Below are 16,488 nucleotides of genomic sequence, written 5' to 3'. Positions count from 1 at the left end.
TATGAGCCATATGCCTAAGATAGAGGGAAAAAATAGAAGGGTGTGTATGGTAATTCTACAAAAGTTCGGGCTTTTCAATAAATCAGCTTTCATTAAAACATTAATGTACTAAGTTTTATAAAACCGCAATGCTACTTCTCCATGCTTTCAGGGTTATAGAAAAGAAACTTAATTTAAGTCTGAAATAAAAGATACAGATAAAAGCTTTCTCCTCTTTTAATATGATATGAGGTTATTTTAAAAAATAGACAAATAGAATGGGACTAAAAGATAATAAGAAATGTATAACAACTTCTCTGTTAGTATTTCCCTTAATTCGTATGCATTTTTGCAAATTTTTTCTCCTTAAATATACTCACCTTAAATTCAATTCCCCATAGCGTTCAACCACACGAAGTCAGCTTCCGGGTTGACTCAAACAACCCCGAGCGCAAGACGGCCGCCGATGTGGCACGCTACATCAACGAGAACCGCGGCGTCAAGAACAACATCCAGCGACGGGTTGGCTTCTACGTTCTGCACGCTGGCGTCGGCGACAAGGTCAAGGATCTGCGGGATCCCAGCGTGTCGGCATCACGCATCGAGCTAGCCGAGCAAGGTCCCGACGTTACACACATTATGGCTTACATGTTTGCTGGTGCCGGGGCAGCGGCTGTGATTGTGATCTTTGTCACCTTGATACTGATTAAGCGTCACGATCGCAAGCGCGACAAACTGGGTGGCTTGCAGTCGGGCATCTCGGGTGCCGAGAGTTGCAGCAAGGACTACCAGGATTTGTGTCGTGCACGCATGGCGGGCAAGAATGGAAACGCAACACCCGGCACAGGCAATGGCGGTAATGGTGGAGCTACAGCATCGGAAACAGCGCACAGTGGGCGCATCACATCGCTGAGCAAGGAGAACGAGGGTCGGCCACCATCCTCGCGCTCAAGCACCTCATCGTGGAGCGAGGAGCCGGCGCTGACGAACATGGATATCTCAACTGGACACATGGTGCTGGTAAGTTTCCATTGGGAAATGTCTTTCGACATTTAAATTAATTCTGGTTCGCTTGCAGTCTTATATGGAGGATCATCTACGTAACAAGGGACGACTACAGCGGGAGTGGGAGGCTCTGTGCCGCTATGAAGCGGAGCCAAGTGCTCGGGATGCCGCCTCCCAGCCGCAGTGTGCCAATCTGAATCGACCTGGCGCACCTTTGCCCTATGATCATTCGCGGGTGGTGCTCAACCATCTGGCGAATGCCGAAGGACTGGACTATGTGAATGCCTCAACGATTGTAAGATCCGGAAAGTTGTAATACTTTATTCCCTATTGAGTTATTGACTTCTTTCCTAGACCGATCATGACCCACGCGCACCCGCTTATGTGGCAGCTCAGGGACCGCTTCCCTCGACCCTGGCGCATTTCTGGCAAATGATTTGGGAGCAGGGCGCCGTTGTTATCGTGGCGCTTTGCCGTCTGCAAGAAAATGGTGACGTTGCCTGTGCGCGCTACTGGCCGGAAGAAGGTGCCGAGGTCTATCACATCTATGAGGTGAGTTACATCCTTAAACTTTACTGAACTTAACTTTAAATTGGTGCTTATTCTTTATTTGCAGGTTCACTTGGTTAGCGAACACATTTGGTGTGACGATTACCTCGTACGTTCTTTCTACCTGAAAAATCTGCGCACCAGCGAAACACGCACCGTCACCCAATTCCACTTCCTCTCCTGGCCCCAGAATGGTGTGCCACCCCAGGCCAAGGCGCTGCTCGACTTCCGACGGTAAGTAAATTTCACTTATTTCCATTGTAGATTGCAGCTAACATTATTCTGCCAACGAAAAAAAAATGCAGCAAGGTGAACAAATCGTATCGCGGTCGCTCGTGCCCCATTGTGGTGCATGGCAGCGCTGGCGCCGGACGCACTGGCTCCTACATACTGTTGGATCTGGTGCTAGGACGCATGAACAAAGGCGCACGCGAAATCGACATTGCCGCCACGCTAGAGCATCTGCGAGATCAGCGAGCTGGCGTCGTGGCCACTCGACTGCAGTTTGAGTTTGTGCTGATGGCCGTCGCCGAAGAGGTGCACGCCATACTGAAGGCTCTGCCGGCGAACACATCGGGCGAGAAGCGCGAACTGGACAAGGATGCTGGCGGAGCCGCCAAGGAACCGCTGAAGGAGGACAAGGCGCAGGAGGCAGCCGAGGAAGAGGCGCCCACCAGCAGCAGCAAAGCGGCCGCCAAGGAGAAGGAGAAGGAAAAGGATAAGAAGGGAAAGGATAAGGAGAAAGATAAAGAGAAGGAGAAGGAGCAGACAAAGGCAGCCGCTGAGCAAAAGACGCCAGCGAAGACGACGTCGGCCAAGCAAACAACGGCCAAGAAGTAAAGAGAGGGAGAGACGTCGAAAACAACAACTTTTAGTTAAAAAATCTGTTTGTTGCAGCGTTTCGGGGGTCCTTTTTATGTCTTATTATAAACTTATATAAATATTAGTTGTTGTTGTAGCTAGATTTAAACAGTATACGTTTCCACAACACAACACAACAACACACAGAGAACAACACAACACACTACACATATGATTTGGCATAAGCACTTGGAAGGTTCGAAACGGGCTCAATATGGTCGGCTAGCGTTGGATACAAAACAAAACACACAAACAGACACAAATTACACAGTTCAGTTGAAGCAAAAGCAAAACCAAAAAAACAAAACAAAACAACTAAAAACTAAACTTAAGTTTTGCACCTACAAAAAATGCACCACATAAAGAGAAAAAATTAAAGTGAGATGTGCACATGCAACACGTTGTGGCAAACACTTGCCAACGGTCGGCATGCGGCTCCAGGTGAACACACCAGCCCGTGGCAGCTGGAGCGCATCTCTGGCTAAGGAATGAAAGTGTTTGTCGCTGGTGTGGCATGTGGCACATGTGGCGAATAGAAGACCGCAGACAAAGCACATCGGTGTCGGTCGGTGTCTCTGCGCTATGCAAAAATGAATTATGAACAAAAACAATGCACTTGTATTTCTACTACTCGTAATACCAAAAAAAATCAAGCAAAGTCACATAACATATTTGAGTGTTATTTATACTCTCTACTCGTAAAATACAACAACAACAAGAACACGAAAATAACGATATATTTATGAACATTATATACATGTGTAGCTGTTAAGCATTTAATTCAATTATGAATGCATTTTACTTACGCGTTTATATCGATGTTGAACGGTAAAACGATACATACTACATATTATTATCAAAGCAAACGAAGCAAAATACGAGTACCACATAATATGAATATATCCATATGAATATCCAACTTGAAATTTAAACCGAATATGATTGATGTGCTTGAAATAACCAGACGAATAGATGAAGAAACAATCGAGCTAAATGGTATACATATGCCGTCTAAAGACAAACAACTAACAACTATATAACAAGCCCAACACACAAACACTTAACACAAACACACACACACACACACGCGCTTAAACACTTAACACAAATACACTGAAGACAATTGAGACATATTCTACACATACATATACACATATAAATCGCAGAAGGATGCATTCAAAATTTGTACCTAAAACTAATCGAAGGAACGTATGGAAAAGTATTGAGGGATTTTGAGATGAATAAACAAATGATAAAATATTTCTATTTACAAGCAGATACAACAACAAAAGACAAAAGACGCTATTGATGTGTATGACAATTAATTATACAAGTTTACTATATATATTTAAAAAGCATATATATTAATAAATACAAAATATATATACATATATATGAATACAAAATATACATTATTCATATACAATATTGTGAATGTCAATACTTACATATATTTGTGTGTATTACTAACGACTTTAACTACTATATATCTGTGTGTACAAGTATTTTCGAAAATATTTCGAATATTGTTTTACCAAACCATATGTGTGCGAATTTATTCAGTTATTATTCAATTGTACTACTACAAATACTTCTACTTCATGCAAAAGAAAAAAACAATCGGAGAAAAACGATCCATAATATTATTTAACCATACTTAACTTAAGTATTTAAACGAAGAAGCAGAAAGCACTCCCGATCAATTTGTAGCACAGTTTTACAACAACAACAACAAGAAAAAAAATCTATTTATCATCTGAACAGCAACAAACTTGAGGCAGCTAAAAGCTGCGACTGCAGATTGCTCGGGAGGCAAAACAAGAATGTGTTGAATTGGAGGATGTGCCACACACATATGAATCATGCTGAGGTATCCCAAGCGATGATAGCCTCAGGCATGGCAAATGCAAAACAAAATTGTACATTATTGCCGGCTAAAAGAAGAACAGGAAATATACACAACACAAACACAAGCAAAACACGTACACAACAAAGAAAAATACACTAAACAAAAACTAAAACAAAAACGAAAACAATTCCCCACTCAGGCATGACCCTTTGAATGTTTCAGAAGGACAAATAGCAAACGTTAAACAGGATTAATAACCAGATAGCACTCGGTTAAAATGTGATTGTGCAGTCTCAAAGGCTGCCAATCACAATCACCAACACAACACAGTACACTCAACACAGCACAAGGAGCAGCCACAAAGATACAAATGACTTAAAAAGCTACAAAATTGACTAAATCTACAAATAACGAAATAATGAAACAAACAATTCTAGTGAAGTAAGCGCAAATTATTCAAAAAATAAAACAATTAGAAAAATACAAAAAAAGTGGAAAGTTGAAAATGAAAGCAAGAATGTTGCAAGGAAGAAGAACGAGGAAAGTGGAAAGCAGTTGAAATGCAAATGCTGCAAGTTAGCAACAAAAAATTTCAGAAAAAAAATATCTCATAATTTATGAATAAATACAAATAATTAACAGTTTTATGTAGCAGTTGATGTTAAAAGAAAAAACATATTGCAAAAATGAGTTAAACGTAGTTTGAAGAATTTTCAACAAATAATAATGTTAAGCAAATACCACAAAACAAAACAAAACAAAACACTAAACAAATTTAACTAGACGCAATATTTATTTGTTAGCATTTCCTTCGTTATCAACAAATTTTAATGAAAACACACGACAAACACTAAAAAGCAAATGAAAAACAATATTACAATAACTGTGGCGAGCCCAACAACAACTTCGGGCTTGCAAAAAATTCCCAAAAAATTTAAATAAAATTTACTAACGTGGTAGAAAGTTAAATAAAAGCAAAAAACATAACAGATTAACATAAGCAAAGAAAATGAAAATATTTAGTAGTGAGTTTTTTATTAATTTAACGAATAATTCAAACAGAGTTTTTTCCAGTGTTAAATTATTAATTACTAAAACAAAAATTTCAACTTGTTCTTCGACAAACAAATTAAATAAGTGTACTAAAAAAACAAAAAAAAAAAGGAAAGTGAAAGGATGATAAGGAAGCTAAAAAGGCAAATAAAACTCTAAATGTATTGTAGTAAAAAGCAAAAGCTTATTGATGTATATTTGAGGTATAATAATGATAATATTTCTAATATCGAAGAAACACAACAACCATGCGTAGATTATTGAACGGAACTTACACATAACACATCATAATAAACGTTATAATATTATAAAAGGCATACATTATGTTAAATATACTTATATTACATATTATAATCGAAACATACTATATATATATAACATATAATGTGTGCGTATAAGAGGCACAGTTTATCATTTTCAAACAAAAAGAAATCTATTTTCATTGATGGTGTAACATAGATATACAAAACGATGCATATACAACAAAAGAAAAAAGGTAATTTAAACATTAAAATCCGTACGAACAAAAACAAACGTCGGAACGGTAACAAACAATATATGACCCAGGAGATCTGCTCTTCCATCTTAACTCGCTAGACAAGGGGAAGCCAGAAGAGCAGAGCTCCCCAATGGGAGGATTAAGTGTAAAAGCAAACAACTTGACCAGGCTTGGACTCGATCGAGATGGAGAACTTCGAACAGTACGAATTGCAGTTAGACGAAGAAGAAGAAGGAGAAGAGTAGAACAGACCTCGATGACCGACTGACTGACGAACCGAATACAATATGGTTTGAGTTCCTAGATAAACGCAAGCTGACGTAATAACATGGACAGGCTGTAAATACGCACATCTCAACTCTCGGACAACGCATCTACTACTAAACGACAACAAAATACATACATATATAGTTACCTGACCCAGGACAAATGCCACAGACATCACGGACCGACCCTAGTTATAGGCCTACATAATGAGATTAACGCAGACGCCGTCGCAGTTCGTCCTGTAGAAGACACCTTGATCCGATCGATGTTCCGGCTTTGGGAGAGCTTTGTTAATAGAGTTAATGTGAAATCAGCATACATATGACGTTCAACATGACATATACATAATATATATATATACTATATATATATATGAGAAAGTACTACGAAATAAAATCATATACTTATATACGTATATTATATAAATGTTTGAGTTGATTCAAATCAAATAATATACAAATACAAATAAATACAATGGAAAAAAATATATCGTAAAGAAAATGGTATGGCAAATATCGTACATTAAACATATGCATATTTATGTGTACTTATGATAACGGAACAAAAATGAACCCAGATAAATAATTATGCATAACATCTACTAAATGCAAAACAAATATAATAAAATAAATAAGCGAAATCAAATAAGCGCAGGCTTTCATACATTTTTGGAAAAACAAAAACAACTAAAACTAAATGAGAAAATTTTAGGCTTAAGTGAAAACATTTCAAAATATCGATGTGTTTATAATATGATTATACAATACAAACAAATATATATGTATGTACCTACTATACAATATATATGTATCTGTTAAGCCACTTGGCGACGATTTGTGTTATAAACAATTAAACAAAATACAAACAAACAAAAAAAAAATATCGAAAAAATATTCACAAAAAAATTGTAAAAACCAGCAGAAAAAATTATGCTGGCTGAGGCCACTTAATAATTTAAATGTATTACAATTTATTCGAAAAACAAAAAGCTAAAAACAAAACAAACTACACTAAAACAGACAAAAACACACACAAAGATAAGGTTAAAAAAAAAACGATGAAGATAAACAGATCAAGAACATGTTTATGGTCATACCTATTAAAGGTTTTTTGTGCAAGCATATTAAATAATTAAGGCATCAAAATGTTTAAATTCGCTATGCAATTTAAATATTTGCAAAACAAAAAAAAAACAAACTATATATATATAAATGTATACTTCAATTATTTACCACAATATATACAGACGTATAAATATAAATGTTATTATTCTGCAGAACAAAAAATAAACTGACATTGATTGAATTGATATAAAACTATCGCGATCAGACGTCACACATATATATGAAGATATATCGATGTTATATCTGAATGTATCGCGCCATTGTGTAATATGCGCTACATATATATAATCATACTATATGCATACTCGTTTATCAACGCGTATGACTTACTAAATGTGTAAATTATATAAATGTAAATCTTAAAACGATAAAATGCGATAAATGAAAAAACGAGAAAATTTATCAAAATGAACAACATGCGAAAATGATCCACAAATCTACTATAAAGCGAACAATTCAGGATGATAGCAGAGCAAGGAAACGATGTAGATGATGAAGAAGACGAAGAAGAAGAAGATGAAGATAAAAGTCTAAAGATAATGATAATGATAATGTCATCTCAATTATGTAGAACCGGTAATAATTACGATTATTATTATAATACGAACAAAACAACAAAACAATAATAAAGAGAAACCCTTAAAAAAAAACAAACAGGTTATACAAGATTTCACTATATCACAATGATCTTTTGCACCCTATAAATCAAATCGAATTAAAATCCGAAACAATCTACGTGTACAGCACTTGTCTTAATGAAAAGCTGCGATCACTTATTACATAGAATTAAATTTTAAAAAATATATATATCACAATTACTCAATCGCACATCGGATTAAATTCCGATTGAACAAACTGTAAACATAACACCAGAACATCTTTTCCCTCAAGAATAACTTCCATAAAAAAGGTAATTGTACTCAAATGATCTCTAGATAAACTCTGTAGTAACACAACAATAGTCTCATACTCGTATTCTAGAAATAACAGTAAACATAACACTCACAGTACAAGTAACAATAACAATAACACATTTATTGCACTAATATGTATGATTTTGTAGCATGAATCACTTTCAAGATTGTACACTTCTTTTTATTATTTCAATTTATTAGATATCAAAATTTACTTTTCAGATTTCAAATTGGCAACAATACTAGATGCAATCAATCGATCAACATCAATTAATATTGGCAGTAAAGAAATTCAGTATATATTTTTTATACACCGAAAAGCAAATCACACACAGATCAGACACATGGCTTAAATATTATCGCCTGGGTGTATGTATACCGAGGGTTATTTCAAAACGTCTTGTAACCTTATGCAAACTTGTCAAATTGCATTAAATGAATCAATTGTAGCTTCCAAAATGAAATGAAGATCGCAAAGGCACCAATTTGTTTGTTGATGGTATGTTCTCCACCTACTTAGTACTCGTTACTTACATAAAATGTCTATCAATTAACATATATTGTGTATTCGTCTATGATATCCAATTGAAATAGATAATATAAAAAGTGCACTGCGGGCCTATAATGTCATTTTTTCATCCGCATTGAATACAATATATAAATTGTGCACTACGGCTAGGATACAAATGAAAAAAAATACCCTAAGTGGTTGCCAGCCAGGATTTTTTTGTTGTTTTTTTGGGTCTCTGATTGGCGTCGAGTATGCGTAGAGCAGCCCCGTAATTAAGTGCATTAAGCACTTGAGAAGAGACATATAACCAAGATATAGGGATGGGTGACCATAAATCACAGTCATAATACAAATTACTTGAATTACTCGTATTTGTTATGTGTACGTACATATTTAATCCATGTGTGTAAAGCAAGCATTAAAAAACGAAAATATTCAACCAAAAAAAAACAAAACAAAACAATGGCAAAACGAAAAATAAGAAAATCCCCTTTGGAACAAAGGAAAACATTTGGCTAACGTTTTTATTTGAGTATGTTATTTGTCTCTCGCGTAAATCAGTGATCAATTATCGCACAGTTCAAGATACACTAATGTAGATACAAAATACAGATACAAGTAACAGGTGACTGAGGGCATCAATGGCATCATTAGCACTTCCTGACCTGACACAATGTGTTCTTATTACACGTTTCACCGCCAGTTACCACACCCTCCCCCCACAGACAGACAGACAGACAGACACGCCCTAGCATGACAAAACACTCAAACGTCGCGTCTCGTCTCGTTTCGTTTCGCTTCCAGCCATCATCAGTCTGCCAATTGGACAACCCCCTTCGCTCTTCGTTCGCACTCTTTCGCTCACCGCTTGCCGCTTTTAGCAACGTGTGCATCATTTTCGCTATTGCCACCCAACCTGAAAGCCAGAACAAAGCGAAAAATAGCGCGCCCAAAAACGAAATAAAAATAAAATGAAATGAAAAAAGAAAAATAAATAAAATGAGAACAATAAACCTAGTATAAAATCGGGTCAGAGCCAATTTTTATACGCCGGCAGCTGTCGTGGTGTGTGTTGTGTGTGTGTGCTGCGGTGTGCTGTGCTGTGGTGTGCGAGTGTGCCATGTGAATGGTGGTGGCCTTGTCTGTATGTTTTCGAGTTTTCGATTTCTTTCGGTTTTTTGGCACAATTTCAGCTTTCGCCCGGTTTCTGTTCGCCTGATACAAATGTCGGAACATTTCTTTGAAATGCCGAAATGAAAGGCAAAAAGCCGCCGTGCAAAGCGCTTTGATGATTTTCCGCATGCCGCCGTTGCCACCACCATTCATTCCCAGCACCATCACCACCACCAATGGCAACAGCAACAGCAAGAGCAGCAGCAGCCACTGCAGAGCAACGACAGCAGCGACAAGGAACATTTTGATGACCGCTTTTGCCTGATGACGACGATGACGACGATGATGATGGTGATGGTGATGGTAATGATGATGTTTGCCGGTGTTTGCGTTTGAGTTCGCCATGGCGGGCATATCAATTTAGGGGGAGTGGCATGCGTGACGCTTAACTGAACGAGATTATAGAGTCTTCTCGCACTCCCAGCCGGCAATCGCTTTAGACCTCACGAGACACAGAGCTCAACCAAGACCATGCCCCTGCGCTCTGTGCTCTCTGCTCTGTGCTTAGTCCCACACAGCCAGTTTCCTTAAGCGCTGAGTGCGGCACGTTCTTTGTAGTTCTTCAAAGTGCAGCTGGGGCGTTGCCTGGCCGTAACAGGAGCATGAAGAACAGGAACAGGAGCAGCAGACTTTTAGGTAGATTCCCAACAACAAAAGCAACAGCCGCTATCACAACACATATTAAATGCTTTTTTGCGATTACTTGGCTGACACAATTTCTCTTCTTGTTTTTATTACTTTTAAATTTATCAGCGCCATATAAACTGAATACGCTTAATAATGTTTTTCTCTCTCCACGCACGTTACTTTGTAGTGAGTTGTTAAGACTTGCTCAATTTATACTCATCTCTTATATTTGTAAAATGCTTTGTCCAGTTATAAAAAAACATAACTACATTTTAATTGCATTTAGCATGTGCAAGTAGTATAGACAAATTTGTATACACAAAATTTAGAAAAACTTTAAAGTAATTTATTATTTAATAATATAATAAATTATACTTTAATACTGCATTTTAATTATAATTTTGATTTTTACAAACAATTTTTTATTAATTTATGAAAAGTTCATCAAAATCTACTTTCAACATCTTCACATTTTATCCACTGTGCTCGCAAGTAAATGCTCTTGCTCTCAAGGTTCTGCAAATGGCTAAGTAAATAAAGGTTTTCGCATCATTTCTTTTTTTCCCATAACCAATAATTCAAAAAGTGCTATAAATAAACCATAAATGTTCTGTTGTCAAAGCCGCGGATTGCTGTCTCGGCTAGTATGACAAACAAATTAACTGAGCTTCTGCCGCCTACACATAGATGGCGCCAGCTAACCTTCTCGCCATCGACATCTTTTTGTCACACAAAATAAAAGGCACAACAACAATTTGAATTGATTTAAAATTTGTGAAAAAGGTAAACAAATTATATTTAAAACAAGTCACTTAATTAAGTGAAACAACTATGCAAAATGTCTTACTGTTTCGGAAAATAATGATTGGCAATTTACTTATTGGGAAAAACTGATGAAATATTCTAATGTTTTTGTGTACGCTATTGATTATGGGGGTGAGAATAACAAATAATTCATATGCAGAGTTCAAAACTCGCGGATAGTAAAAAATTAATTCAGAAAATTGAATAAATTACGCGAATTATGTAACAGGCGAACAGAAATCGATGCCAAGAGGCAACAGTGGCAAAGGCAAAGCAGCAGCTACCGCAGAAGTTGAGAACCATTTAGGAGCACTCACACTCGCTCATCACGCACACACACACACACACACACACATGCTGAGACACATACTCGCCTGCTGGCAGTGCCGGAAAATGCTTTTCCTCCAAAAAGTCAAAAGTAATAAGTACATGAAAGAAGAGGAAACAACAACAGCAAGAGCAGCAGCAGCAGGCGGCAAGCAACACTTGAGGGGCAGCTGCTTCTCTCTGTCTGGATGTTGGCCATAAAACATTTTTCAACGCTACTTCGCCTCAGAGAACAGGGTTGTGGGCCAGCCGGCACGACGAGGGGGTTGCAAATGTCTCGATGCCACTATCTGGAAAATTAATGTTCGCTTGACGGAGGCAAAGCGAGAGAAAGAGAGACTGACGATAGTCTGAGCGAGATGGCTGGCGGGGCGAGAGTGTGCATGGAAAATCATCAAAGGTTGCCGCAGCGGCTTCTCGCCTTTGTGCCAAAATCCTCAAAGGAATTTTCCGATATTTGTAGCAGGCGAACAGAAAGCGCCAGCTGGCGAAGTTGACCAAGAAAAGCCACAAAACACACACATGCAATCTCTCACACTCTTCTCGCTCTCACTCTCGCTCACATTCAGCGTATCAGACTCGACCTCAACACGCCAATGAATTTTCCCGACGATATGTATTTTTCTTTTTTTTTCGCTTGGGGAGAAAATTCGCTTTTCATGTGTGCTATTCAAACACAAACACGCACACAGCTATCGATGAGATGCTGCGACGTCAATGCTGACGTCGATCCATTTGCAGAGCGAGCACGTATTTATTGCTGATTTTTCCTCACGTTTTCCTCAGTGATGTCACCAGCAGTCGCGACTGAGGAAAAACCCACTTGTCATGTGAAATGGACAATTTATGTTGAGCATTTCATTTTGATTGCCATAAAACATTAAGTATTCAACATAATAATCATAAAAAACTTAGTTTTTATGAGCCGCTAAGCCTCGACGCTGCCCAATTTGGTAGCGCATAAAAAATACTCATTTATTTGGCCAGCAGAAAAGGAATGGCGAAATAATCGTAAACATTAACCAATTTACAATATTCAATTTTGTTGTTTGTCAAAGACACCAAATGGCATAAATGACAACGATTAGAAAGATGCAAGAGAAGAGAAGAGGAATTGGAGGGGAAATAAAATGTGTGGGAGTAAAGAGTTCAATCAATGAGTCAAATCTGGTGAATAAGTGCTATATTAAGTAGAGCACGTGTCTGCCCCACAACGACAGCTGGAAATTGTGTGGCATTAATGTCAGTGTCAGCTCCGCATAACTCAAAGAGTTGAACTCGTATTTTTGGCACGTTTAAGTGTGAGGCAACAGCAAAAGCAGCTGCTGGACGAGTCTATAAGGGCATAAGCAACATGGTCATTATATGGAGATGGCAACTCCCACTCTCTCTCTCTCTCTTTTATTCTCTCCTTTTCTCTCTCGCACACTGTGCTGTTCGATGTGGCGCGTGCCCCAAGACAACACAAACAACATTGGCCAATAACTTGGCATTGTTTAGTCTGCCTCAGCGTTGGCATTCTGTTGGAGGCAGCGAAAGACTTTGAGACTGTGATGCCATTTGGGCACTTTAAATAAATGTTGCAATGTCTGCTTGTGCAACATACATCGAATAACGCCAAAGAAGCTAAATAATTCCGTTTTATTTTTAGCATTTGCCAAGAGGCGTCGATGTGTCTGCAAAGAATTGCAACGAGGGATTATGATATGAAGGGAATGCTAAGGGAGTGCGAAATCGTGACTATTCAATTCTACAAATAGCTGCAGCTGCAACACGCAAATAAGGAAGTCCATTAATGGATTTTAATCAGTCTTTATTAGCAGCAAGCCTTATTATCTAGTGCTATTCCCAGCCTTGTTATTTTTTAACTAGAGTATTAATATCAAATAAATAAATAGATTACAATGATATTAAAATGTTAAACGAATTTAATTGATTACAAAAAGGTATCTCCCTCACATATCTTTTAATAATCAGGGCAAGTAGTATTATCAATCTGCATTCAAGAACTCCCATTATCCACAAAAAACACATCTGAAAATTATTTAAGGGGTAAATATCGAAATATTGCCAAAAATTCGAAAAATCCGGCGTATTTTGGCCATTTAAATTATGATCGGGATTTCATTTGGCGCACTGATACTTCTATTCAAAAGAAACCGATTTTCATTTAGCCTAAATAATTTGCAATGTGCTCCTAAAAGTATGCAATACAAACTGTTGCTTCTTTTCAAAAACAGTATTCGTTTTTAGACATAACTCGGCCAAATCCTTAAGGATCTGTCAAGGACATACCTTTTCGTAATCAGAGTAACCAGGACTATCGAATGGCAATCAAGAATTTTAAAGATCTTCCAAAAAACATGACCTTAAATTTTTGCATAGAAAATTTGTTAAAAAATCCGAATACCACCCTTATCTCGGCCATTTGAAGGACGATCGGGATGTCCTTTGGCACAAAGATAGCTGTTATAAAGACAACCCGATTGACACCATCGAAAGGACGAATGTCCTGGAAACAACCAAGTTACAAGGACTTTTTTGTATACAAAAAATAGCGTATATCTCGGCCGTATCCTGTCTGATCCTTGCGACTCCTGTGTCAAATAATTTCATTTGACAAGAGCTATCATTCTGCCAAAGGACATTCAAATCGTCCCGTTAGTTTTCGAGTTATCCTGTAATTTGCAAATTTTACCTTTTCCTCTTGAGCCGCAGACCAAAAAATTACAAGTGTCCGATCCTTAGATGACCCCATATTTTTTTGATGCCAATCGATAGATTTGATCCCTACGATCCTAGCAATATGTGTCCTTTGAAAATGCGACAGGATATGGCTGAGATATAGCTTGTTTTCATTTGGCCTAACGCCTTTGCAGGGTGTACCTAAAAGTATGCAATACAATCCGAATGTTTATTTATAGAAGCAATTCTTTTGTTAACCATAACTCGGCCAAATCCTTAAGGATTTAGCAAGGACATGGCTTTTTGGAATCAGGTTAAACAGAACTATCGAATGCGATTCGAGAAATTTAACGATCTTGCAAAAAATAGGACCTCAAATTTTTGCAAGGGGTGAGCATAGAAAATTTGGCAAAAAATCCGAATACCCCCTTTATCTCGGCCATTTGAAGGACGATCGTGATGTCCTTTGGCATAAGGAAAGCTGTTACAAATACAAACCGTTTGGCATCATCACAAGGACGAATGTCCTGCAAACAACAGAGTTACAAGGACTTTTATGTATACAACAAATCGCGTATATCTCGGCCGTATCCTGTCTGATCCTTGCGAGTCCTGTGTTAAACAATTTCATTTGATGGGAGCTACCATCCTACCAAAGGACATTGAAATCGTCCTGTTGGTTTTCGAGTTATCCTGTAATTTGCAAATTTTACCTTTTCCTCTTGAGCCGCAGACCAAAAAATTACAAGTGTCCGATCCTTAGATGACCCCATATTTTTTTGATGCCAATCGATAGAGTTGATCCCTACGATCTTAACAATATGTGTCCTTTGAAAATGCGACAGGATATGGCTGAGATATAGCTAGTTTTAAAAAATAAAACCCTTGGCGCACCCTTAAAGTATGCTATAAGAATTTAAATTTTTTGAGCGCCAATTTCAAATTTTTCATGTTATTACAGCTTGTTAACAATTGTATTGCATGCTTTTCGGAGGCATTTATTAATGTTTCTAAATATTTATTTGACACGCATAAAATATGGAAAATCACAAAAATTAATTTTTCTTGCACAATATATTATTAATATAGTACAAATTATTACAAAATAAAAATATCTTAAAAGAGAGTTTAACTCTAATAGATAGCTTTGATTCGCACATTCCTTGGTATTGTCTTCATTCTTTCCATTCACAGAGAACAGCTGAAAAGAGAGTAGGCAAAAACTCTTCATTACACAGTTCGGTTTAAGTAATCTTAATAAATAAATAAAAGCTTAACGACACTTGTTTTTAGCCGAAGACAATTCAATAAATATCAATAAAAAATATTAAAGTAGGCAATTGCTGGCAACTGGATCATCAAAAGCCACAAAAGCCGACGAAGCGAGATTGCAATTTAAGTTGAATTTCATTATTTTAAGCAGAAGTTATACGTAAAGCGAAGCCAATAAGCAAATCTTGTGGCGATAAAAACAAAGCGACAACTGGGAACAGCTCGTAACGGTAATCATATTAACTAAGCGAGCGCGAAATTTAATTAAATTACCCAAAATAAGAAGTGCAGACGAGGCAAGACAAGTTTTTATTGGTGTTGCTGTTTGTGGATGTTGTTGCATCAAATGAGACACAGACTGAGGGTGAAGCTGACGGATGCGCTTAAATAATATTAAAATATGCGAAATTTGCCGACGACAATGTGAAAAAGATGCCAAAAAGGAATTTGCTTAATGACAGCAACAGCCACAGCAACAACAACAACAACAACGATAACCGCAACAACAACAATGCCAGCAATTAACTGCAATGAATGACAGGCAGGAAGTTTGGGGAGCTGCACGAGAAGCGACCTTGCAATGTCGCAATGCCGCAGCTAAATAATGATGTTGTTGCCCATGATGATGATGATGTTACTGCTGTTGTTATCATTGTAGTTGCTGTTGACGACTGCAGCAGCTTGTTAAAATTTGCCGCCATTTGTCTGCGACTGCGACTAACTGTTAAGTTGGGTCTCGGCCGCCCCCAAGTGCATTCCAACACGCTAAAGCGAAAAATGTGAATAAACTAATCTAACTGCATGTTGCATGCCTCACTGTGGCAGCCACAACAATGACTACTGCTGCTGTAGATGCTGCTGCTGCAGGGTCATTAAATTATTGCTAATAATAATGCAATTTGGAGCCGCTTTTGATACATAACTGACTGACATTTGCATTGCCAGCCCAATTTGCTGCCATTTGTGGCAAGGTGTCGGCCAACATAATT

General features: G+C 37.6%; 1 protein-coding gene across 2 annotated transcripts in view; it reads left to right on the top strand.

Annotated features, from left to right (window-relative positions):
- The window catches only part of LOC132784454 (receptor-type tyrosine-protein phosphatase N2), a 46,455-nt gene extending 39,148 nt beyond the window's left edge, over nt 1–7,307 (top strand). For both annotated transcript variants that reach the window (XM_060790090.1, XM_060790084.1), the window contains 5 exons: nt 381–999; nt 1,058–1,279; nt 1,339–1,536; nt 1,601–1,767; nt 1,839–7,307. In XM_060790090.1, coding sequence (XP_060646073.1) covers nt 381–999; nt 1,058–1,279; nt 1,339–1,536; nt 1,601–1,767; nt 1,839–2,373 — 1,741 coding nt within the window. In that variant the 3' untranslated portion in view covers nt 2,374–7,307. The remainder of the gene's footprint in view (nt 1–380; nt 1,000–1,057; nt 1,280–1,338; nt 1,537–1,600; nt 1,768–1,838) is intronic.
- The last annotated feature ends 9,181 nt before the right edge of the window (nt 7,308–16,488 follow it).

Source organism: Drosophila nasuta, chromosome 2L, assembly GCF_023558535.2.
Source record: "Drosophila nasuta strain 15112-1781.00 chromosome 2L, ASM2355853v1, whole genome shotgun sequence".
In the NCBI taxonomy this organism is placed as follows: domain Eukaryota; kingdom Metazoa; phylum Arthropoda; class Insecta; order Diptera; family Drosophilidae; genus Drosophila; species Drosophila nasuta.
The sequence above is the reverse complement of the archived record's forward strand: the minus strand, read 5'-3'. Positions and strand labels throughout refer to the sequence as shown.